The sequence below is a fragment of the Pristiophorus japonicus genome, chromosome 2 (assembly GCF_044704955.1).
Source record: "Pristiophorus japonicus isolate sPriJap1 chromosome 2, sPriJap1.hap1, whole genome shotgun sequence".
In the NCBI taxonomy this organism is placed as follows: domain Eukaryota; kingdom Metazoa; phylum Chordata; class Chondrichthyes; family Pristiophoridae; genus Pristiophorus; species Pristiophorus japonicus.
This window is the reverse complement of record NC_091978.1, coordinates 160696658-160723714: the sequence shown is the minus strand read 5'-3', so window position 1 is coordinate 160723714 and position 27057 is coordinate 160696658. Positions and strand designations below refer to the sequence as shown.

Genomic DNA, 27057 nt, shown 5'->3' with positions numbered 1-27057 from the left:
CAAGTATCGAGAGTAACTGGAGTTTAGTAATGAGTACAGCACTTTACATACCATTTATTTCAGAATTCTTTTGCTTATTGGTTTGATCACCTCAAATTGTTCTGATGCTGCCTTTTCATGCCCGTCCTCTAACTATTTTAAGATCATTGTGGAGAGTAAAACAGCTCCAAATTCCTGTTCACAATAAATGATCTCCTCCGACCACCATCCACGGCAACTTTTATGCTCAGTTCAGACAACAAATACGAGGCGATCATGCATGTTTTAATGTCCCAAATCAAAGACATCTGCATACTCCTCACCCAGCCCTCCTCAGTCCCCTCCCTCAGGGCTCTTTCCCTCCACCCAGCTCCAAAGTATCTCCTTCATCTCTCCCACCCCCACAAACATAGAACCATAGAAAAATATGGCAGATAAGGGGCCCATTCGGCCCATTGTGTCTGTGCTGACCGAAAAAGAGCTATCCAGCCAAATTCCACTTTCCAGCTCCTAGTCCGTAGCCCTGTAGCTTACCGCACTTCAAGTGCATATTCAAGTACTTTTTAGATGTGATGAGGGTTTCTGCCTCTGCCACACTTTCAGGCAGTGAGTTCCAGACCCCCACCACCCTCTGGGTGAAAAACATTCTCCTCAACGCCCCTCTAATCCTTCTGCCTATTACTTTAAATTCTATGGCCCCTGGTTATTGACCTCTCTGCTAAGGGAAATAGGTCCTTCCTATCTAATGCCCCTCACTTTTATACACTTCAATAAAGTCTCCTCTCAGCCTCCTCGATTCCAAAAAAAACAACCCCAGCCTATCCAATTTTTCCGCATAGCTAAAATTCTCTAGTCCTGGCAACATCCTCGTATATCTCCTCTGTACCATCTCCAGTGCAATCACATCTTGCCTGTAATGTGGTGACCAGAACTGTACGCAGTACTCTTAACTGGCCTATCTAGTGTTTTTTTACAGTTCAGGCAAAACCTCCCTGCTATTATGTTCTGTGCCTGGGCTAATAAAGGAAAGTATCCCATATGGCTTCTTAACCACCTTATCTACCTGTCCTGCTACCCTCAGGGATGTGTGGACATGTACTCCAAAGTCCCTCTTTTCCTCTACACTTCTCAGTATCCAACCATTTATTGTGTCTTCCCTTGCCTTGCTAGTCCCCCCAAATGCATTATCTCACACTTCTCCGGATTGAATTGCATTTGCCACTTTTCTACAAACCTGACCAATCTATTGATATCTTCCTGCAGTCTAAAGCTTTCTTCCTTACTATCAACCATACAACCAAATTTTATATCTTCTGCAAACGTCTTTATCATACCCCCAACATTGAAGTCTAAATCATTGATTATATAGCACAAAAAGCAAGAGACCCAGTACTGAGCCCAGCGGAACCCCACTGGAAACAACCTTCCAGTCACAAAAACACCCGTCGACCATTACTCTTTGCTTCCTGCCACTGTGCCAATTTTGGATCCAACTTGCCACTCTTCTCTTGGATCCCATGGGCTTTTACTTTTCTGACCAACCTGCCATGTGGGACCAAATGTCTGCATCGTTCCTCTCTTTTGTGAAGACAGGCGTAAAGTATTTATTTAGAACCATATCCACGTCTTCCACCTCAACACAAAGCTGACCTTTTTGGTCTCTAGTGGGCCCTACTCTCTCTTTAGTTATCCTCTTGCTCTGTATATATTTATAAAACATCTTTGGGTTTTCTTTGCCAATATTTTACATGCCCTCTCTTTGCTTTCCTAATTTTGTTTTTAATTTCACCTCTACTTTCTATACTCTTCTAGGCTTTCTGTAGTATTTAGCTCTCTGTATCTGATATCAGCTTCCATTTTTTGAATTATTCTACCCTGTATACCTCTTGACATCCAGGGGGCTCTCGATTTGAGAGTCCCACCCTTTTTCTTTGTGGAAACATATTTGCTCTGAATCCTCACTATCTCCTCCTTGAATGCCTCTCAATGCTCTGACACTGATTTACCTTCAAGTAGCTGTTTCCAGTCCACTTTTGCTAAATCACATCTCAGCTTAGTAAAATTGGCTTTTTCCCAATTGGAAACTTGTACTCCTGGTCTATCTTTGTCCTTTTCCATAGCTATGCTAAATCTAATTGAATTATGATCACTATCACAAAAATGTTCTCCCATTGATACCCCTTCCATCTACCCAGCTTAATTCCCTAAAACTCAGTACCTAACACCCCCTCTCTTGTTGAGCTTGCTACATACTGGCTAAAAAAGTTTTCTGAATGCATTTTAAGAATTCTGCACCCTGTGTACCTTTTGGACTGATTCTATCCCAGTTAATATTAGGATAGTTGAAAACCCCAACTATTACTGCCCTATTCTATTTTGCACATCTCAGAAATTTGCCTACGTTTTTTCTCTTTTATTTGACTATTTGGGGGTCTATAGTGCTAATGCTACTTTTTTATTCTTCATTCAACCCATATGGCCTCATTTGATGATCCTTCTAACATATAATCCCTCTTCACAGCTGTAATTGTTTCTTTAGCCAATATTGCAACTCCCCCTCCTTTTTTATCCCTCTCTCTGTCCCATCTGAAAACCCTGTAACCAGGAATGTTGAGCTGCCATTCCTGCTCTTTCAGCCATGTTTCAATAATAGCCATGATATCATACTTCCACATGTCTATCTATGCCCTCAGCTCATCTCCTTTGTTTACTAGTTTCCTTGCATTGAAGTACATACTATTAATCACTTTCAAACCATTTTGTCTAATTTTTCTCGCCTTTCTTTCCTCTACCTTCCCACTTCCGCCTTCCATTTTCAGCTTTGCTTCTCTCCCCTCTGACTCTATGCTCAGGTTTTCATCCCCCTGCCATGCTAGTTTAAACCCTCCCCAACAGTACTAGCAACCACCGTGCCCCCCCCCCTCCCCCACCCCATCCACGAGGATATTGGCCTTGGCCCGGTTGAGGTGCAACCCGTCCAACTTGTACAGATCCCACTTCCCCAGAATCTGCCCAATGCCTTAGAAATCTAAAGCCCTCCCTCCTGCACCATCTCGTCAGCCGTATATTCATCTGCTCTATTTTCCTATTTTGTACTCATTAGCGCGTGGCACCGGGAATAATCCAGGGATTAGTCCCTTTGAGGTCCTGGTTATTAATCTCTTTCCTTGCTCCCTAAAATCTGCCTGCAGGACCGCATCCCTCTTTCTACCTATGTCATTGGTACCAATATGGACCATGACCTCTGACTCTTCACCCTCCCCCTTGAGCATGTCCTACAGCTGCTCAGTGGCATCCTTGACCCTGGCACCAGGGAGGCAAGTCACTTCTGCAGCTGCAGAAACGCCTCTCTGATCCCCTAACTATTGAATCCCCTATCACTATTGCTTCCCTAACCTTCCCCCTCCCCTCCACCCCCTGTACAGGTGAGCCACCCATGGTGCAATGGCCTTAGCTCTGGCTGTACTAGCTAGAGGAACCATCACCCTCACCAGTATTCAGAACAGAATACCAGTTAGAGAGCGAGATGCACTCAGGGGACTCCTGCACTAATTGTCTGGCCCTCCTTGTCTGTCTGGTGGTCACCCATTCCCTCTCTGCCTGTAAACTCTTAAGCTGCGGGATGACCATCTCCTGAAATGTGCTATCCACGAAGCTCTCAGCTTCGTAGATGCACTGCAGTGACGCCAGCTGCTGCACAAACTCTCAAACCCGGAGCTCAGGCTCCTCCAGCTGACGACACTTCCTGCACATGTGGTTGTCCAGGACCCAATAAGAATCCTGGATTTCCCACATGGAACAGGATGTGCATTCGACGGGACTGAGGTACCCTGCCATGCCCCTATTTATTAAACTATCAACTAAACTTCTTCGTTTAACCCACTGCCCTAACTTAAAGACAAAAAGGAGAAAATTCAAGTTTAAGAAGAACCACTGAGATACTATAAAGGAAAGCCCTCGAAATTCAAGATCGCTAAAAACCTCCCGTGCCACCGTGGGCTGGAGCTAACAGCCGCTGAAACTAATGACACATAGAAACATAGAAAATAGGTGCAGGAGTAGGCCATTCGGCCCTTCGAGCCTGCACCACCATTCAATATGATCATGGCTGATCATGCAACTTCAGTACACCATTCCTGCTTTCTCTCCATACCCCTTGATCCCTTTAGCCGTAAGCGCCACATCTAACTCTCTTTTGAATATATCTAACAAATTGACCTCAACAACTTTCTGTGGTAGAGACTTCCACAGGTTCACAATTCTCTGAGTGAATAAGTTTCTCCTCATCTCTGTCTTAAATGGCTTACCTCTTATCCTTAGACTGTGACCCCTGGTTCTGGACTTCCCCAACATCGGGAACATTCTTCCTGTATCTAACCAGTCCAATCCAATCAGAATTTTATATGTTTCTATGAGATTCCCTCTCATTCTTCTAAATTTCAGTGAATATAAGCCTAGTCGATCCAGTCTTTCTTCATATGTCAGTCCTGCCATCCCGGGAATCAGTCTGGCGAAACTTCGCTGCACTCCCTCAATAGCAAGAATGTCCTTCCTCAGATTAGGAGACCAAATGTGGATAAATGTGAGGTTATCCACTTTGGTGGTAAAAACAGAGAGACAGACTATTATCTGAATGGTGACAGATTAGGAAAAGGGAAGGTGCAACGAGACCTGGGTGTCATGGTACATCAGTCATTGAAGGTTGGCATGCAGGTACAGCAGGCGGTTAAGAAAGCAAATGGCATGTTGGCCTTCATAGCGAGGGGATTTGAATACAGGGGCAGGGAGGTGTTGCTACAGTTGTACAGGGCCTTGGTGAGGCCACACCTGGAGTATTGTGTACAGTTTTGGTCTCCTAACTTGAGGAAGGACATTCTTGCTATTGAGGGAGTGCAGCGAAGGTTCACCAGACTGATTCCCGGGATGGCGGGACTGACCTATCAAGAAAGATTGGATCAATTGGGCTTGTATTCACTGGAGTTCAGAAGAATGAGAGGGGACCTCATAGAAACGTTTAAAATTCTGACGGGTTTAGACAGGTTAGATGCAGAAAGAATGTTCCCAATGTTGGGGAAGTCCAGAACCAGGGGTCACAGTCTGAGGATAAGGGGTAAGCCATTTAGGACCGAGATGAGGAGAAACTTCTTCACCCAGAGAGTGGTGAACCTGTGGAATTCTCTACCACAGAAAGTAGTTGAGGCCAATTCACTAAATATATTCAAAAGGGAGTTAGATGAAGTCCTTACTACTCGGGGGATCAAGGGTTATGGCGAGAAAGCAGGAAGGGGGTACTGAAGTTTCATGTTCAGCCATGAACTCATTGAATGGCGGTGCAGGCTAGAAGGGCTGAATGGCCTGCTCCTGCACCTATTTTCTATGTCTATGTCTAAAACTGTAAACAATATTCAAGGTGTGGCCTCACCAAAGCCCTGTACAACTGCAGTAAGACCTCCCTGCTCCTATACTCAAATCCTCTCGCTATGAAGAGCAACATGCCATTTGCCGCCTTCACCATCTGCTGTATCTGCATGCCAACTTTCAATGACTGATGTATCATGACGCCCAGGTCTCGTTGCACCTCCCCTTTTCCTAATCTGTCACCATTCAGATAATATTCTGCCTTCTGTTTTTTTGCCACCAAAGTGGATAACCTCACATTTATCTATATTATATTGCATCTGTCATGCATTTGCCCATTCACCTAACCTGTCCAAGTCACCCTGCAGCCTCTTAGCATTCTCCTCACAGCTCACACTGCCACCCAGCTTAGTGTCATCTGCAAACTTGGAGATATTACATTCAATTCCTTCGTCTAAATCATTAATGTATATTGTAAATAGCTGGGGTCCAAGCACTGAACCTTGCGGTACCCCACTAGTCACTGCCTGCCATTCTGAAAAGGACCCGTTTATTCCTACTCTTTGCTTCCTGTCTGCCAACCATTTCTCTATCCACATCAATACATTACCCCCAATACCATGTGCTTTAATTTTGCACATTAATCTATTGTGTGGGACCTTGTCAAAAGCCTTTTGAAAGTCCAAATACATTACATCCACTGGTTCACCCTTGTCCACTCTACTAGTTACATCCTCAAAAAACTCCAGAAGATTTGTCAAACATGATTTCCCTTTCATAAATCCATGCTGACTTGGACCGATCCTGTCACTGCTTTCCAAATGAACTGCAATTACATCTTTAATAATTGATTCCAACATTTTCCCCACCACTGATGTCAGGCTAACTGGTCTATAATTGTCTATTTTCTCTCTCCCTCCTTTTTTAAAAAGTGGGGTTACATTAGCTACCCTCCAATCCATAGGAACTGATACAGAGTCTATAGAATGTTGGAAAATGACCATCAATGCATCCACTATTTCGAGGGCCACTTCCTTAAGTACTCTGGGATGCAGACTATCAAGCCCTGGGGATTTATCGGCCTTCAATCCCATCAATTTCCCTAACACAATTTCCTGACTAATAAGGATTTCCTTCAGTTCCTCCTTCTCGCTAGACCCTCTGTCCCTTAGTATTTCCGGAAGGTTATTTGTGTCTTCCTTCGTGAAGACAGAACCAAAGTATTTGTTCAACTGGTCTGCCATTTCTTTGTTCCCCATTATAAATTCACCTGAATCTGACTGCAAGGGACCTACGTTTGTTTTCACTAATCTTTTTCTCTTCAGATATCTATAGAAGCTGTTACAGTCAGTTTTTATGTTCCCTGCAAGCTTCCTCTCACACTCTATTTTCCCCCTCCTAATTAAACCCTTTGTCCTCCTCTGCTGAATTCTAAATTTCACCCAGCCCTCACGTTTACTGCTTTTTCTGGCCAATTTATATGCCTCTTCCTTGGATTTAACACTATCCTTAATTTCCCTTGTTAGCCATGGTTGAACCACCTTCCCCGTTTTTTATTTACTCTAGATGTTGATACTGGATTCTTTTCCCTTCAATCTGTTTCAGCGAATTCACTGACACACGAACACTTTTAGTCTTAGCAACATAAGACCTTTATTCTGTAGATACTCCGGCCGGGACCTGTCAAGATAAAAGGGAACACTCTCTATTCGAGTCTGTCCACCTCTCTCCTGACAAGTCTCGTAACAGTACAAAAGCTCAACACTTATACATTGTTACAGCAGAACACATTTGAGTGACACTCAGTTTATACAATCATTGGTCGATTTCATAGAAAAACATAGAAACATAGAAAATAGGTGCAGGAGCAGGCCATTCAGCCCTTCTAGCCTGCACCGCCATTCAATGAGTTCATGGCCCATAGCATACCCAATTGCAGGCTAACAACTCTCCAAATAGGGCGGGCTCCAGGGATGTGTTTATTGTTTCGATTTTCATAGCATTTCCCTATTTCATGGCTGGATATAACAGCCCCTCGTCTGACTCATGTCTGACTTTTGCTTTTTCGCGTAACTTGTGTTTGACCACAACTCTGAGTAACCCCTTTTTGTGCTGACGTTGTAGTTATCACAGCTTGACATCTTTGGTCAGCCATTTACCCATGATTCCCTATCTCCATCCTTTTGCTACCTTCTCTAGCCATCTACCACTTTCGCAATCCTTTTTCACATTCTCATAGACAGGGATGTACAATTGCTGAAGTTCATCCATGTGATCTTTAAATGTTTGCCATTGCCTATCCACCATCAACCCTTTAAGTATCATTCGGCAGTCTATCCTAGCCAATTCACGTCTCATACCATCGAAGTTACCTTTCCTTAAGTTCAGGACCGTAGTCTCTGAATTAACTGTGTCACTCTCCATCTTAATGAAGAATTCTACCATATTATGGTCACTCTTTCCCAAGGGACCTCGCACCACAAGATTGCTAATTAATCCTTTCTCATTACACAACACCCAGTCTAGGATGGCCAGCTCTCTAGTTGGTTCCTTGTCATATTGGTCTAGAAAACCATCCCTTATACACTCCAGGAAATCCTCCTCCACCATATTGCTACCAGTTTGGTTAGCCCAATCTATATGTAGATTAAAGTCACCCATGATAACTGCTGTACCCTTATTGTACGAATACCTAATTTCCTGTTTGATGCCATCCCAACCTCACTATTACTGTTTGGTGGTCTGTACATAACTCCCACTCGCGTTTTTTGCCCTTTGGTGTTCCGCAGCTCTACCCATACAGATTCCACATCATTCAAGTTAATGTCCTTCCTTACTATTGCGTTAATCTCCTCTTTAACCAGCAACACTACCCCACCTCCTTTTCCTTTCTGTCTATCCTTCCTGAATATTGAATACCCCTGGATGTTGAGTTCCCAGCCTTGGTCACCCTGGAGCCATGTCTCCGTAATCCCAATTACATCATATCCGTTAACAGCTATCTGTGCAGTTAATTCATCCACCTTATTACGAATCCTCCTCGCATTGAGACACAAAGCCTTCAGGCTTGTTTTTTTAACACTCTTTGACCTTTTAGAATTATGTTGTAATGTGGCCCTTTTTGATTTTTGCCTTTGATTTCTCTGCCCTCCATTTTTCCTTTTCTCCTTTCTACTTTTTGCTTCTGACCCCATTTTACTTCCCTCTGTCTCCCTGCTTAGATTCCCATCACCCTGCCATATTAATTTAAACCCTCCCCAACAGCACTAGCAAACACTGCCCCTAGGACATTGGTTCTGGTCCTGCCCAGGTGCAAACCGTCTGGTTTTTACTGGTCCCAACTCCCCCAGAACTGGTTCCAATGTCCCAGGAATTTGAATCCCTCCCTCTTGCACCATTCCTCAAGCCACATATTCATCTTAACTATCCTGCTATTTCTTCTCTGACTAGCATGTGGCACTGGTAGCAATCCTGAGATTACTACCTTTGAGGTCCTACTTTTTAATTTAACTCCTAGCTCTCTAAATTCAGCTATTAGGACCTCATCCCGTTTTTTACCTATATTGTTGGTACCTATATGCACCACGACAACTGGCTGTTCACCCTCCCCCTCCAGAAAGCCCTGCAGACGCTCCAAGACATCCTTGACCCTTGCAACAGGGAGACAACATACTATCCTGGAGTCTCGATTGCGGCTGCAGAAACGCCTATCCCCCTTACAATAGAATCCCCTACCACCATAGCTCTCCCACTCTTTTTCCTGCCCTCCTGTGCAACAGAGCCACACATGGTGCCATGAATTTGGCTGCTGCTGCCTTCCCCTGATGGACCATCTCCCCCAACAGTACCCAAAACGGTATATCTGTTTTGGAGGGAGATGACCGCTGGGGACCCCTGCACTACCTTCCTATTCCTGCTCTGCCTGATGGTCACCCATTCCCTATCTGCTTTTGTAACCTATACCTGCGATGTGTCCAACTCGCCAAACGTGCTATTCACGACATCCTTAGCATCGCGGATGCTCCAGAGTGAATCCATGCGCAGCTCCAGTACCGCATTGCGGTCTGTTAGGAGCTGCAGCTGGATACACTTCCCTTTTGAAAGTAGATAATTCATCAGGCCCGAATGAAATATATCCCAGGCTGTTGGGAGAAGCAAGGAAGGAAATAGCAGAGGCTCTGACCATCATTTTCCAATTCTCTCTGGCAACAGGTTTGGTACTGGAGGACTTCCAAAGTTGTACCATTGTTTAAAAAGGGAATAAGGGATAGACTGAGTAATTACAGACCAGTCAGCCTAACGTCAGTGTTGGGAAAATTATTGGAAAAAATTCTGGGGGTCAGTATTAATTGTCACGGATTAATCAAGGACAGTCAACATGGATTTGTTTCTGACTAACTTGATTTGAATTTTTTGAGGAGGTTTGATGTAGTCTGCATGGATTTTAGCAAAGCTTTTGACATGGTCCCACATGGCAGAGTAATCAGAAAAGTAAAAGCCCATGGAATCCAAGAGAAAGTGGTAAGTTGGATCCAAATTTGGCTCAGTGGCAGGAAGCAAAGGGTAATGAACACTGGGTGTTTTTGTGATCGGAACTCTGTTTCCAGTGGAGTTCCACAGGGCTCCATACTTAGGTTCTTTGCTTTTTGTGGTATATATCAATGATTTAGACTTCAATGTAGGGGGCATGGTTAAGAAGTTTGCAGATGATACTAAAATCTGCTGTGTGGTTGACAGTGAGGAAGAAAGCTGTAAACTGTAGGAAGGTCTCAATGGACTGGCCAATAAGAACATTTGGAGTAAGAGCAGGAGTAGGCCATACGGCCCCTCACGCCTGCTCCGCCATTCATTAAGATCATGGCTGATCTGATCTTGGCCTCAACTCCACTTTCCTGTCTGTTCCACATAAGCCTTGACTCTCCTATGGTTCAAGAATCTATCTGTCTCAGTCTTGAATATATTCAATAACTCAACCTCCACAGCTCTCTGGGATGGAGAATTCCAAAGATTCACGACATTCAGAGAGAAGAAATTCCTCCTCATCTTCGTCTTAAATGGGCAACCCCTTATTCTGAAACCATGCCCCCTAGTTCTAGATTCCCCACAAGGGGAAACATCCTCTCAGCATCTACCCTGTCAAGCCCCCTCAGAATCTTATATGTTTCAATAAGATCATCTCTCATTCTTCTAAACTCCAATGAGTATAGGCCCAACCTGCTCAACCTTTCCTCATAAGACAACCCCTTCATCTCTGGAATCAACCTAGGGAACCTTCTCTGAACTGCCTCCAATGCAAATATATCCTTCCTTAAATAAGGAGACCAAAACTGTACACAGTACTCTAGGTATGGTGTTAACAACACCCTGTACAGTTGTAGCAAGACTTCCCTACTTTTATACTCCATCCCCCTTGCAATAAAGGCCAACATTCCATTTGCCTTCCTAATTACTTGCTGTATCTGCATATTCACCTTTTGTGTTTCATGTCTGAGGACACCCAGATCCCTCTGTACCGCAGTATTCTGTAGTCTCTCTCCATTTATATAATATTTTGCTTTTATAATCTTACTACCAAAGTGGATAACCTCACATTATACTCCATCTGCCACATTTTTGCCCATTCACTTAACCGATCTATATCCCTTTGCAGACTCTTTGTGTCCTCCTCACAGCTTGCTTTCCTACCTATTTTTGTATCGTCCGCAAATTTGACTATAATACACTCGGTCCCTTCATCCAAGTCATTAATATAGATTGTAAGTAGTTGAGGCCCCAGCACTGGTCCCTGTGGCACCCCACTAGTTACAGTTGCCATCCTGAAAATTACCCATTTATCCCACATCTCTGTTTTCTGTTAATTAGCCAATTCTCTACCCATGCTAATATATTATCCCCAACACCTTCGATGTGGCACCTTATCGAATGCCTTTTGGAAATCCAAATACACTGCATATACTAGTTCCCCTTTATCCACCCTGCTTGTTACATCCTCAAAGAACTCTAATAAATTTGTCAAACACTAATAAATTCATAAAACCATGCTGACTCTGCTTGATTATATTCTGATTTTCTAAATGCTACTACTTCCTTAATAATGGATTCCAGCATTTACCCAATGACAGATGTTAGACTTACTGGCCTATAATTTCCTGCTTTCTGTCTCCATCCTTTCTTGAATAGGGCCAAGTGGGCAGAAATGTGACAAATGGAATTCAATCCAGAGAAGTGTGAGGTAATTCATTTGAGGAGGGATAACAAGGCAAGGGAAGACACAATAAATGGTTGGGTACTGAGAAGTTTAGAGCAACAGAGAGACCTTGGAGTGCATGACCACAGATCCCTGAAGTTAGCAGGACAGGTATAAAACTCTAGTTAGGTGACAGCTAGAGTACTGTGTACAGTTCTGGCCACCACATTACAGGAAAGATGTGACTGCACTAGAGAGGGCACAGAGGAGATTTACATGGATGTTGCCAGGACGAGAGAATTTTAGCTATGAAGAAAGATTGGATAGGCTGGGATTGTTTTCTTTGGAACAGAGAAGGCTGAGGGGAGACCTTATTGAGGTGCATAAAATTATGAGGGGCCTGGATAGAGTGGATAGGAAGGACCTATTTCCCCCTAGCAGAGAGATCAATAACCAGGGGGCATAGATTTAAAGTAATTGGTAGAAGGATTAGAGGGAAGTTGAGAACTATTTTCACCCAGAGGGTGTGGGGGTCTGAAACGCACTGCCTGAAAGGGTGGTAGAGGCGGAAACCCTCATCACATTTAAAAAGTACTTGAATATGCACTTGAAGTGCTGTAACCTTCAGGGCTACGGACCAAGAGCTGGAAATGGGATTAGGCCGGCATACACGTGATGGGCCAAATGGTCTCCTTCTGAGGCCTTAGATTTCTATGATTCTATGATTAGATGAATATATAGCCTAGTAGATCTGCTGTGACATCCTACACACAGAGTCAAGACCAAGTGCAGTATTGAAGCATGGCTAGCAAAAATCTATCGATCTCAGGTTTAAAATTATTAATTGACTTAGCACATACTGCTTTTTGTAGGAGAGAGTTCCATACTTCTTCCAAACTTTGCATGGAGAAATGTTTGTTAATTTCTCTCCTGAATGGCCTGGCTCTGATTTTAAGGTTATGCCTCCTTCTCGACCCCCACACCAGTGGGAAAAGTTTCTCTCTGTATATCCTATCAGTTCCTTTCAAAATCCTAAAAACAGCAATCAAAAAAATCTCAATAATCCAAGAATACGAATTCAGTTTTTGTAATCTCGCCTCATAATCGAACCCTTGGAGTCCTGGTAACATTCTGGTGAGATAATAAGAGAGAGTGGGAGAGAGAAGAAAGGATAGGGAAGGGGCAGCAGGCAGGTGGAGCGAAGGAAACAGATAGAGCAATTATTTCAGTGGGAAGTGGCAGCCTAGGTATAAACCTGAGGGGAGAGGAGGAGGCTGATCCTTCCAACCACCAGTAGACATTTTTGAAGGAGGGGAGGGTGTAGCCTTTGCCTCCCTGATCAGGGGTGTGTTAACTGCCTCTCCCTTTATCAACACAACCCAAAAATGCTCTTTGTGAGGGCGGGGGGCTGGGCGACGGTTACAGTGGAGCAGGCTTCCCTCCTGCCAGGATCCCTAATTCTGCTTCACTTGGGCGGGGCGGAGGAAGGTCAGAACAAGCCTTCCTTCTAAGCAGAACCTGAAATTGTTTACAGTAGGGAGAGAGAGCGTTTTGGTGTGTGATGGCACCGAGACAGTAGCGGTATGTCGAGGCATAACCTCTGAGGAGAATTGGTATTTTTATGCTGGAGTGTGTTCCTAGGGTGCGACTTGGTTGAGATGAGATGTCTAGTGATGGAGGTGAGAGGTGCAGTAAAGAAAGTTGTCGATTTCTATGCTGGGGTAAAAAGATATTAGGGTGCAGGCATGTTGGCACTATCTGGAGGTGACAAATTCCCAAATATTGGAACTTAACTTTACCTTTTATAGAAGGACTTAGAATTTGAATTTGAAAGACCACCAGTACAATTATACCTACTGTGTAGATATCAGGCTGGGTGAAACTGTGACAGGCAAGGTGTGACACCATTGACTTTGAAAACTTTGCTCACAGTGTCACCTACAGGCACAACTGGTACTACAAGCATTAGAATGGGTTTTCCCATAAGGATGACATTCCCATGAAAGATTTTGATGAAACACATGCCCTGTGTTGCATATTTTATGTATAATATGACATGTTTACAGTTTGTAACAGGAGCTCTGTTCCTGAATTAGGTAGCGAACACTACTTTGGTTGAAGAAGTAAATAATTGTATTCGCATAATTCTTCGACACAGGTGAGCTATGTACTGTCTTTTGATAGGAACAATCTTGTTCTGTTGGATGTAGGCTGGGAGAGAAGGAAATGGAAATAAATGGCAAGTGATTTCTCAGTGTGTTCAAATAAAGGTTAGGGTCGAGTTGTTCTTTCACTCTAAACCTCCAGAGACCAAAACAAAATATCTCTAGGCATTAAATGAACAGCTGTGCATGCTCATTTGCAATAGCTGTTAACTCGCTTAGATTTTGTTTTTAACTTTTCCAATTTGGGATCCTTTTCATGATAGTGATTTTTTCTATGTATTCACCCTGTTATGTATCTTGCTCTACTATTTATTTTGTAGGGATGGGGGTGACTAGCGAGTTGGACGGGCATGTACTTCTCCATAACTGCCATCAATGATGAGGAACACCTACTGAATGGAGTATTTGCTTTTCCTTCTCAGTGTTGATCTGTGCTGTGCCCCTTTGAGCAGTATAGCTGAGGGTTAAACTTAGTGACAACAGCTGGTTGGAGTGATAGTGGAGGGATTTGAGTTTACAATCTTCTATTTTGGAGTCAAATAATTAACTCTTTGAGTTATTGGGCCATTACAGCAGTTACATTTTTCTATAAAATGCGGGCAGCATTTTATTTACTGATCAGTTCACTGGTTATCTGAATAGAATAGAAACCAAGGGCTCAATTTTTCCCAAAGCCGTTTTTTGGCGTACTTGAAGAGTTATGCCCGTTTTTTTGGGGCCCAACTACAGCAAAAAAAATCATCCAACTTTCCCTGTTTGAAATGTTCATTTTGGCGCTGCATAGTCTGTCCTTTAACTTTGGGGGTGGAGCCTAAGATCTGCACCAAAAAGATCGGGTTGCCAGAGTAATGAGGGACACACTGTGGGCTGAAGCTGGAAAGTGAAACATACAACACATTCTGGCCAGCTCACAGCAACCTGCACAAGCACATTGCACATAGCAGCAGCATTCCATCATTAAATTATTAAAGTGTTTCTGCCGAAAGTCTATTTCCCGCCCCCCTCCACACCCGGTGCCGCTCCTAACCCTGGCCAAACGGCCTCCCAGTGCCGGGTGCCGCTCCTGTGCTGGCCGAAGGATCTCCCCCCTCCCGATGCTGGTTGCCGCTCCTATCCCTGCAGAAGGGCCTCCCTCCTCTGGGTGCCAGGTGCCGCTCCCTAACCCTGGCTGAAAGGCCTCCCTCCCTCTCTCCTCTCCCCCCCCCTCTGCTGCTGCTGTCCGGGCTGTGGAACTGAATCAGCTGTGTTGATTTTTTAACCTGCGCCGATTTTGTTAACTGCCCAGAAGGTTTTTCCAGAGTGGTCACATACACCGTCCTAAGAAAAATTGGAGTAAATTGGAGCTGGCCAAACTTGCTTAAATGGCCAGAATTGGCAAGGGTGGCAGGTTCCAATGAGGTAAAAAAAAATCGTAGCCTAAAAAAATACCATCTAAGTAAATTACGCTAGCGCAGAAACTTTGCGGAAACTTGGAGATTTTAATTTACTCCAAAAACACCGGTGTAGGCCAAAAAAATAGCGCAGATAATTGGGGAAAATTGAGCCCAGAGACTTGAAAGCATTCATATTTGCTCCCAATTCAGTCATTTTAAAAACTTTTTAAAGATTCTGATCAATTTGGCCTAAATGTGCAATTTTGTGCTCTTGTTGATTGAAACATAGAAACATAGAAAATAGGTGCAGGAGTAGGCCATTCTGCCCTTCGAGCCTGCATCACCGTTCAATGAGTTCATGGCTGAACATGCAACTTCAGTACCCCATTCCTGCTTTCTCGCCATACCCCTTGATCCCCCTATTAGTAAGGACTACATCTAACTTCTTTTTGAATATATTTAGTGAATTGGCCTCAACAACTTTCTGTGGTAGTGAATTCCACAGGTTCACCACTCTCTGGGTGAAGAAGTTTCTCCTCATCTCGGTCCTAAATGGCTTACCCCTTATCCTTAGACTGTGACCCCTGGTTCTGGACTTCCCCAACATTGGGAACATTCTTCCTGCATCTAACCTGTCTAAACCCGTCAGAATTTTAAACGTTTCTATGAGATCCCCTCTCATTCTTCTGAACTCCAGTGAATACAAGCCCAGTTGATCCAGTCTTTCTTGCTATGTCAGTCCCGCCATCCCAGGAATCAGTCTGGTGAACCTTCGCTGCACTCCCTCAATAGCAAGAATGTCCTTCCTCAAGTTAGGAGACCAAAACTGTACACAAGACTCCAGGTGTGGCCTCACCAAGGCCCTGTACAACTGTAGTAACACATCCCTGCTCCTGTACTCAAATCCCCTCGCTATGAAGGCCAACATGCCATTTGCCTTCTTAACCGCCTGCTGTACCTGCATGCCAACCTTCAATGACTGATGTACCATGACACCCAGGTCTCATTACACCTCCCCTTTTCCTAATCTGTCACCATTCAGATAATAGTCTGTCTCTCTGTTTTTACCACCAAAGTGGATAACCTCACATTTATCCACATTATACTTCATCTGCCATGCATTTGCCCACTCACCTAACCTATCCATGTCACTCTGCAGCATCATAGCATCCTCCTCGCAGCTCACACTGCCACCCAACTTAGTGTCATCCGCAAATTTGGAGATACTACATTTAATCCCCTCGTCTAAATCATTAATGTACAATGTAAACATCTGGGGCCCCAGCACAGAACCTTGCGGTACCCCACTAGTCACTGCCTGCCATTCTGAAAAGTACCCACTTACTCCTACTCTTTGCTTCCTGTCTGCCAACCAGTTCTCAATCCACATCAGCACACTACCCCCAATCCCATGTGCTTTAACTTTGCACGTTAATCTCTTGTGTGGGACCTTGTCGAAAACCTTCTGAAAGTCCAAATACACCTCATCAACTGGTTCTCCCTTGTCCACTCTACTGGAAACATCCTCAAAAAATTCCAGAAGATTTGTCAAGCATGATTTCCCTTTCACAAATCCATGCTGACTTGGACCTATCATGTCACCTCTTTCCAAATGCGCTGCTATGACATCCTTAATAATTGATTCCATCATTTTACCCACTACTGATGTGAGGCTGACCGGTCTATAATTCCCTGTTTTCTCTCTCCCTCCTTTTTTAAAAAGTGGGGTTACATTGGCTACCCTCCACTCCATAGGAACTGATCCAGAGTCTATGGAATGTTGGAAAATGACTGTCAATGCATCTGCTATTTCCAAGGCCACCTCCTTGAGTTCTCTGGAATAGGGAGTATGTTTCATCTTTATTTGAAATGAAGCACTTTTTAATTTTGTTTCTGTGCGTATATATGGTCAACAAAATGAAAGTACCCCTTCGTTGGACAAAACTAACCGAATATAGTGCAATTATAAATGGGAATTAAAATCTATTGCACCAGGTGCAGCATGATCAACTCTTCCACTCTTTTTGTTTTGATTGTATTTGCCTTTGTTTATAGAGTGACTGAACAAAATGAAGGAAAAATGATTAAATGTAGATGACAATCCAAAATGTTTGGCTCCTGTACACTGGGCATATGGTGATCCTGTTTTTTCAAAACAGTTTAATTACCAAGGTTATGAGTCAAAAATCCGATAAATCACAGTCTGTCTTTAAGCAAAATAGTAACAAAATGTACCAAAGCCACGCTCATTGATTGACGTGATTACTTGTTTTGAGCCTTTCCTGATTTGGCACAATATATGTTAATAATAACCTTTCTGATTTGGAGCAAGTTCAGAATTTTCTTCCAGGAAACAAAGAATGGAATTTTACTTCATTCAGAAGATAAGAAAAAGCCTCAAGTTTCTGGCAGTTTTAATGATTGAAATATGGTTCTTTATTAGCATTATACTTGCATTTTTAATTTCTCTTTTTAATTCCTGATCCTCGCTCTTGATGAGCAGAAAAAAATGCATAAAATCTTTAGGAAATAATGTATTCAGTCTAAAATGTTAATTGGGCACGTCAATGTTTTGGCTCTGCTGTTTAATAGGCTGTTATTGCTTGTGGAAAAGGTGGGCTGAGCAAGGTACTGGGAGCTAGACTTTCCACTTCACATCGCCCATCTATGGCCCAAAACGGACCTCTATCGCCCATTTTGAGCAAAAAGTGGAAACTAGCCCCAAAATATCGCCGGAAAAATAGGCCCCCAAGTTTCCACTTTGATCGCTGAGATGATCGCCCACACAAGGCCCATCACAAGTTTCAGCACTTAGCCGATGCAAGGCCCAAATGAGTGCTCAAAAATAGTTGCTTTTTCAGGGCCTTAGAGAGAGAAATGGGCACTACGAATGCCATTTTTAGCCTCTGAGGAAGGGTGGAGAATTGTTCTGAGTTATTTAGAGAGTAAAATTGATGCAAATTGTACTCAGAAATTTGGGACAGGGAATATAAATAGGTATTATCACCTTATTTATGCATATATTGGAATTATTTATTAAATAACTTTTACATAGTGAAGTTATTTAATGATATTCCATGGGGAAACAGAATAAACAAACAAATCTGCAAGAAGAACTGTACATTGTAAAACTTATGTAAATAAGAGAGAAGGTACAAAAGTTGTAGAATTTTTTTTTATTAATAAACAAAGAACTAATGAACAACACCCTCCCTCCAACCTCCCACCCCCCCGCACCAATCCACCCTTCCCTCAAAATCCCCAAAACGTTTCAAGAAGAAGAAATGAACATTTTACAGAACAAGTGACCATTTCAGTCACAATAACAAGTGGCCATTTCAGTCACGCTAACAATTGACCATTTCAGTTATGATAACAATTGACCATTTCAGTCATAACAACAAGTGACCATTTCAGTCATGACAACAAGTGATCATCTCAGTGATGATAACAAGTGACCATTTCAGTCATGCCAACAAGTGACCATTTCAGTGATGGCAACAAGTGACCATTTCAGTGATGATAACAAGTGAACATTACAGTGATAACAAGTGACCATTTCAGTCATAACAACAAGTGACCATCTCAGTGATGATAACAAGATACCATTACAGTGATGATAACAAGTGACCATTTCAGTCATGCCAACAAGTGACCATTTCAGAAAGAATGGAAAGGGAACAGTTAAGTAATGATAACAAGTGAACATTTAACTTTATGCTGGGTTGCATAAAATTTAGTTATGTTTAAATGTAACCCAATAACATTGCAGATTCTAGTTACTAGTTAGATCATTAAATAATACATAAATATAAATTTCATACTCTCGCAGCTGCCAGTAGGCTGTTCCACCGTTTGCGGCGCTGGTCCGGTGTGCGCGTTTCATTGGAGGCCGATGTGACTACGTCGGCTATTTTGGACCAATTCCTGCGATATGCACGGGGTGGAGGTTTCCCCTGCCGACCCCCGTGTCAGATCCTCCCACCTGGAGCTGACAGCATTTACGAAGGCCTCATTTGCCTCTTCGCTGAAGGGTTTGGCCCTTCTCTTTCCTGCACCTCCCTCCATTCTTTAAATTTATCTGTAATTTGGATAAGACTTTCTGACCTGCTTCCTTTCTCCTCTCTCTCTCTCTCTCCCAGACCCACCCAGAGCTTCTGAGCATGTGTGAAGACCCTTGACCTCTCAAAATGTGGGAAGAAGCATCAACCTGAAAAAAAAAAATCAACCTGCATATGCGCAGTAATGCGTTGCTTGGGAAGCTTTTTTTTTCATTCACTTCCGTTTTCTTTGGGCGATCAGGAGATCGCCGAGAAATGACATCGCCCATTTGACATCACTGGGCTAAGGCTGAGTGGAAAATCGCAAAAAAAAAATGGGCCTTGAGCCAGCGATCAGCACGGGCGATAGGTTCCGCATCGCTGGAACAATGCCCATTTTTTTCGGCCTTAGCCTGAAAGTGGAAAGTTTAGCCCTCTTTTCCTGATCAGATGAGTGTCTTGGGCTGACATTACTGGGGGTGGCTGAGCTGTAAGAAAATGGCAGGATAATTTCCAAGTGCAATGTAGGGCAACCCCTGGTGGTCAGGACTGAGATGTACTGTGATGCTGCCTTCTCGCTGCGCTCTTGTAGCTGATTTGAATCCTCAAAGCATATTTGTGCTTATAAAATATCACTTCTGCTATATAACCATCTCCTGTTTTCCACTCAAGCTCTGAACAGATCATTCTATTTTTTCTACGTGTACGTATGTCTTCTGTGCTCTTCCCCCCCCCCCCCCCCTCCTTTTATTCTGTTCCTTTATGCTGTTTATCTGTAATATCATCCAATTCTGAGGGGGTACACACCTGAAATATCAACTTATCTATTCTCTCCATAGTTCTGCTTGACATGCTGAGTGTTATCAACATTTTCTGTTTTTGTTTGTTTTCCACCTACTGCAGTTTTTTTGTCTATTTGTGTTTATATTGCTTACTTTCTGTTTTTACTCTTTCTATATTTTAATAATATTTTATAATGTAAAGAAATACAGAAAAACAAGAAAATAGTTACTTATCGGTAAATAGAATTTATATAATCTATAATAATTAGAATGCTTTTAGCTTTTGTAGAAATTACTGAATTTTTCTAAAATCCTAAATGTGATTGCGACACATATATCTACACTTATTGTCATTTAGTCATGTCTAGTGGCGATTTGCAACAAGTTATCTTTATGCTTCAGAGACATGGACATTGTACAGTAGCCACCTCAAAGCACTGTAGAAGTACCACCAACGCTGCCTCCGCAAAATCCTGCAAATCCATTGGCAAAATAGGCGTACCAATGTCAGTGTTCGCTCTCAGGCCAACATCCCCAGCATCGAACCATTGACATGCTCAATCAGCTCCAATGGGCGGGCCACGTAGAATCCTGTATAGATAGATCTACTCAGATTATTACTTATATTTAATTTTACTAATAGTAGCCTAGTGAATTAGCCATTTTTTTTGCGAAAACTACATTTATAGCAAGTGAAAATAATTATTGAAAGTGATGGGGCCTAGTGTTAGACTGGGGCTGGAATAGAGAGAGTATAATCGACTGAGATTGGTATACAGTGTTTGACTGAGGCTTGTATAGAGAGAGTGGTTTAATAAATTAGGCATGTTTGAGTGAAAAGTGCATTTATAGCAAGTGAAAATAATTATTGATAGTGATGGGGCCTATGCTTTCTGCGCCGTTACTCGTAACTGCTCACAAGTTGGTTTCTGAAAGGATCAATCGAAGAGGTGGCAGAGTAATGTGCAGACATAGACAGAGGAGACAGAGGAGGTGAGCATACAGCCAACGAAGGTACAAAGAAACGCAATCATACCTCAACTTGTTTGAAAACGCGTGTCTAAGGAGGCTGCGCTTCCGGACAGAGGCCATCGATGAGATTTGCGAGCTCGTCAAGGGGGATTTGCAGCCGTCTAGCACCATCAGAACCGCACTGTCCGTTGAGGTGAAGGTTACTGCAGCCTTATCCTTCTACGCATCGGGATCCTTTCAGACTTCACCTGGCCACATCTGTCATATCTCTCAGCACGCCACACACTGCTGCATTCGGCAGGTGACTGAAGCCCCTTATGCTCGCAGGATGGACTTTATAAGCCTCCCTATGAACAGGGAGGCACAGACCGAGAGAGCGTTGGGTTTCTCGAGAATAGCAGACTTCCCCCAGGGAGCAAATAGACTGCACGCACATTGCCCTGAAAGCCCCTTTAAAGAACGCGGAGGTGTTTCGTAACAGAAAAGGATTCCACTCACTGAATGTGCAGCTTGTTGTCGACCACAACCAAATAATCATGACAGTAAATCCATGATGCGCACATCCTAGGTGAGCATGCAATCCCTGACCTGTTTGTCAATCAGCCAGAAGGTCACGGTTGGATGCTGGGGTATAATGACCCCACTGCGTAATCCTGTCACTGAAGCAGAGAAACGTTACAATGAAAGCCACATAGCGACACACAACATCGTTGAAAAGACAATTGAAGCCCTAAAGCAGCGCTTCAGATGCCTGGACCATTCTGGTGGCAGCTTACAGTACCACCCTGACCAGGTCGCTGAGTTTATTGTGGTGTGTTGCATGCTGCATAACCGAGCTATAAGGAGAGGACAACTAATGCCAGATGGGGCTGCAGGTCCACCTCCAGAAGGAGGGGAGACAGAACAGCCAGCCGGTGAGGAGCAGGTGGAGGTAGATGTGGCTGGTGAGGACCTAGGTGAGGACAATCAGCCTGGCGATCTAGCCATGGTTCCCTGCCAACCCCCCCCCCCACCCCCAAGAAGACCAGTACCCACTGGCGGTTACGCGGCTGCTAAGCTGATGCGTTAGCAGCTCATTTATGAACACTTTGCATGAACTTACATTGGGGATAGTCACATTTACAGTTAGAGTTACGATTAAACAAAAGTTCCATTTGCGTTGATTTACGTTTTTGCCTTGCCTGCACTGGCCTGGCATTTGCAGTAATGCTTAACTTATGTTATAACAGGAGAAAGCACAACAACTGCAGAACAATTGTTTAAATGTTATGCTAACTGAACTATAAGAGAATGCACAACAATTGTTTAAACCAGTAAAATTTTTTATTTATAAACGATTTTTACAAATTATTTTATCAACATCCTCCCCCTTTCCGCCTCCCCTCCCCCCACCCCAAACAACAATGAACGTACAAACAATGTAAAATTTTAGATTGAAAAAACAACCACTCTTCCTACCTGCAGCCACGTTTCCCTCCATGTCCTTTATCACCCCGTGTTTTAACACCACCTGCCCGTTTTGGTCCCGTAGACCGAGACGAAGCTGGCGTACAGCGGGCAACGGCAAGACTTCCGTGGTGGAGGTATCGGAGTGGAAGATGAATAAGCATGCTGTTCGTCTTCCGAGTCAAGAGGAACTGTACCCTCCGTACTCGCTTTGAACCAACACGACACCTTGGGGTGCAGCGCCGTGTCCAGCCAGCAATGCATGTCGAAAGGCATTGGTTGCGGCGGTCTGTTCTCTGATCCCCTCCAAGGTCTGCCGTGCTAATTCCGTTTGCATGACAGACCAGTTGGAGAAGCTCGTGGAGAACTGATGGAAACCCTGGATATGCTCCCGACCTATCGCGACCGCCTCCCTGCACATGGAGATCAAGCACCCCATCTGCCCGTCTGAGGTAGGCGCATCACATTGCTCATCTCGCTGCCCTGACTTCTGTGGGGTCGGCGTGTGCAATATGATGCGCCTTGGTGTTACCGGCTGCATTCCGCTTGGTCCCGGTGCCTCTTTCCTCTCAATGGAGATGACCACAGGTTCATCCCCCCTCTCCCCCCCCACAACAGTTTACGGCTTGTGCAGGAGCTCCAGCTCGTCGTCGTCGTCCTCCTCCTCCTCCTCGAGGTGAGGAAAGTGCTCCTGTTCCTCCTGTTGCTCCTCTTCCTCCTCCGAGGGTGTCGGTGATACTGCTGGTGCTGGCTCGATGTGCACCATCGTATCAAGTTGACCTTAAAAACACATATATTTGTACAGAGCTTATTAGAACATAGCGGTGAACATTACCAAGAGACGTTACATATCAATACTTTTCACTACCCCAAAAAGCTGCAGCAGCTGCATCCTCTGCTTCTTATTCACAAGGGGCTGCATACATACATGCATGCATGACATCATTAGTATATCATAAGTACATTACAAGTAAATTGCATATTACATTATTATTACAGGACATTAGATCAATTACTTATTTGAGTTTTTAATACTGTTTTTAATACTGTCTGACATATTGCACTTTACTCACGAGACGCATGGCTGGGTTTGGCCAGACCACGGGTGGTGGCCGAACGGCCCTCATGGCCAACCAGCGCGGCAGCCGCTCCTCAATCTCAGCTAGTGGCTGCAGCTGAGCAGAGCCGCCCCCCGTCTGTCTTTGCTCGGCACGGTTGATAAATACCTTCTTCTGCAAATGAGAAAAGAACATAGCTTGGCATAAGCTAATTGTCTAGGTAATATCTTGAGGTCACAACAGTTTAAAATGTTACATGTTGCTGGTTCAGAGCACTGTCAGGATCTTAACATGGTTTACATAATACATTTATGAATGACAATCTTAAATTCAATGCAGGAGATTCGTTCTAATAAAAATTTGCATGCTTCAGTAAAATATTAAATATAAAATATAAAATGCAACTTATTCTTGCTGCGGCGACCAAGCTATTCCAACATTTCCTACACTGGTCTTCCCTCCTCGCCTCATGGGAGGCAGACGAGACGACATCTGCAATCTCTCGTCATATCTTTCGGTATACACGGGGTGGTGGTTTCCCATGCACACCCAGAGTCAAATCAGCCCACCTAGAATGCACCTCGTTAACAAGGACCTCATTGGCTTCCTCACTGAAAGGCTTTGCCCTTTTCCTCTCCGATTCTCCTTCTAATGACATTTTTGCTATTATTTTTAATTTAAGCATTCCCTCTGATCTCTGGCTTCCTTTTCTCTCTCTCTCTCCTCTCTCTCTCTCTCTCCTCTCTCTCTCTCTCTCTCTGCCTCTCCCTGTGCCTTCTGCGCAGGATGACCCCTGACCTCCTGAAACACGGGAAAGCCAGTCGGCCGGAAAAAAAATCCCACACATGTGCAGAAGCCCGTTGCGAGGGAAGCTTTTGCCTTCCACGTTCGGTGGGCAAACGTGATATCGCCGAATTTTAAGATCGCCCATTCCACATCGCCAGCCTAAGGCCAAGTGGAAAAGCCCCCCCCAAAAAAATGGGCCATGTTCCAGTGATCAGTAAGGCTGAGACGTCCTACATTGCTGGAACAAGGCCCATTTTTTGGGGCGATGGCCACCTAGTGGAAAGTGTAGCCTGGGACTCTGATGCTCATCTGTTCTTCTCATTACAGGAAGCATGTGAAGACTTGATTAGTAAAATTATGGCAGATATCACAGAACAGACTACTGCTGAAAGGAACAGTCGTGGTGTCGACCTACTTCCAACCTCTTCATCTGGTGGGGCTGAGCCTCATATTGGTCTGGTAATTGATGGAAAGACTTTAGAATTTGCGATGCATGAAAGTCTGCAAGTTGCATTTCTGGAACTTACTAAACAATGCCGTGCTGTTATATGCTGCCGATCGACACCATTGCAGAAGAGTAAAGTGGTCCATCTAGTGCGGGATAAGCTGAAAGTCATGACTTTAGCAATAGGTAAATAAGTGTCTTGGAAATCCCCTGAGTTATCTGCCTTGAGTAACTGTCGTTTGTTTTAGTAACTGTTCTAAAACATATTTAAAAGACAACAGTGTTTGGTGGATGTAATGTAGCATGGTGTAAGAGAGGTGCAGGGTCAAATGCAAAATTTCCACACTGTAATATCTTGGATAAATCATGGGAGCAGGCACTTCCCCAAAGGGAGTGAGGAGAAAGTCACACTTTGTTCCTCTTGCCCCCCCTCCCTCTATATAATAAAATTTAAAATCAATTCTACATAATGTATTAATTGAGGATTCTACAACCACCACTATAGTTATATGTAGTTACATAATATTTACAGCACAGAAACAGGCCATTCGGCCCAGCAGCTCCATGCTGATGTTTATGCTCCACACAAGCCTCCTCCCACCCTTCATCTAACCCAATCAACATAGCCTTGTATTCCTTTCTCCCTCGTGTGTGTATCTAGCTTCCCCTTAAATGCAACTATGCTAGTCGCCTCAACTACTCCTTGTGGTAGTGAGTTCCACATCTCCATCATGTGTGACTAAAGGTATAGTATTCTGCTCGCAATTCTATTTGAGACATTTGTGGGGTTCATTTTCAAGCATTCCAGCTGGCGGAAACAGGGCAGCAGTGCCTCAAAAATGGTAGCCAATGATCCAGCACCTAATTGCCCTGAGGCGCTCGATCTCTGATGATACTAATGTCATCCGGCACCCAAATTGGAATGGGCCTCCCGGTGGGACATTCTGTTGGCCAGCTGCCCCAAGTCCACTTGGTGGGAAATCCACCCTTTATATTTTCAATATCCATATTGGAAAAATTAATTTGGTGTTCTTCTAGCCCCAGTCGGTTGGAGTTGCTCTATGATATACCTATGATTTTTATTATTGCAACAAAAGTTGGGTAAAATTAGCATTTTTTTAAAATTTGTGTTAGATTTTGACTGAAATATGTATGTCTATATGTTAATAAAATCAAGGATTTTTTTGAAGAAAGCCTTGGAGATCCCCTGAGTTTTCTGCCTTGAGTAACTCATTTGTTGTAGTAACTGTTCTAAAACATATTTAAAAGACAACAGTGTTTGGTGGATGTAATGTAGCATGGTGTAAGAGAGATGACTATCCCTGGAATATTCCTATGCCATTAGGGTTTTCCTTCAAAATATATTTGGACTTCTACAGGATTCCATCCAGAAGCCCTTTATCATTTATTTTGTTACACAGACATTAAGGAGATGCTTAATGAGATGCTCCAAATTTGATTGGCTTGGTTTAGATCTGTTCCTTGGCATTTATGTCACGACAATTAGTCTATTTGGACATTGATTTTCTTTCTTTTTCTCGTTTCCCATTATTACTTAATCAGTTAAGCAAAACTGTTGCCCAGTAAGGATATCTTTATTTTCCTCGTGTGTGACTGTACATGTTTTTATTATATATCAAATGAAAAGGGAGAAAATTAGTAGCTTTGATTACAGTTTTGTTCATGCATCTAATTTCAATATTGCCTCCAGAATGATCACTTTTTACTTTTTTATTAATGAACATGTCCATTTTTAAGTTATTCTCCCTTAAATCTCTGGGTACTATTCCAAGATAGGAACCGGTGCCTTGACAATTTTCTCCCTGGTCACTACACAATATATATTTTTTAATTCATTCATGTGATGTAGGCATCGCTGGCAAGACCAGCATTTATTGCCCATCCCTAATTACCCTCGCGAAAGTGGTGGTGACCCGCCTTCTCGAACTGCTGCAGTCCTTGTGGTGAAGGTACTCACACAATGCTGTTAGGTAAGGAGTTCCAGCATTTTGACCCAGCGGCGATGAAGGAACGGCGATATATTTCCAAGTCAGGATGGTGTGCGACTTGGAGGGGAACTTGCAGATGGTGGTGTTCCCACGCGCCTGTTGCCATTGTCCTTCTAAGTATGGTAAAGGTCGCAGGTTTTGGAGGTGCTGTCGAAGAAGCCTTGGTGAATTGCTGGAGTACATCTTGTAGAGGGTACATACTGCAGATACCGTGCACTGGTGGTGGAGGGAAGTAATATTTAAGGTGGTAGATGGTGTGCCAATCAAGTGGGCTGCTTTGTCCTGGATGGTGTCGAGCTTCTTGAGTTTTGCTGGAGCTGCACTCATCCAGCTAAGTGGAGAGTATTCCATCACAATTCTGAGTTGTGCCTTGTAGATAGTGGTAGGTCTTTGGGGACTCAGGATATGAGTCACTCGTCACAGCTTACCCAACTTCTGACTGCTCTTGTAGCCACAG

General features: G+C 43.6%; 1 protein-coding gene across 4 annotated transcripts in view; it reads left to right on the top strand.

Annotated features, from left to right (window-relative positions):
- Positions 1-27057, top strand: part of LOC139242021 (phospholipid-transporting ATPase VD-like) — a 277618-nt gene that overhangs the window by 188230 nt on the left and 62331 nt on the right. For all 4 annotated transcript variants that reach the window (XM_070870156.1, XM_070870149.1, XM_070870165.1 and 1 more), the window contains one exon: positions 24474-24777. In XM_070870156.1, the coding sequence (XP_070726257.1) occupies positions 24474-24777 (304 nt within the window). The remainder of the gene's footprint in view (positions 1-24473; positions 24778-27057) is intronic.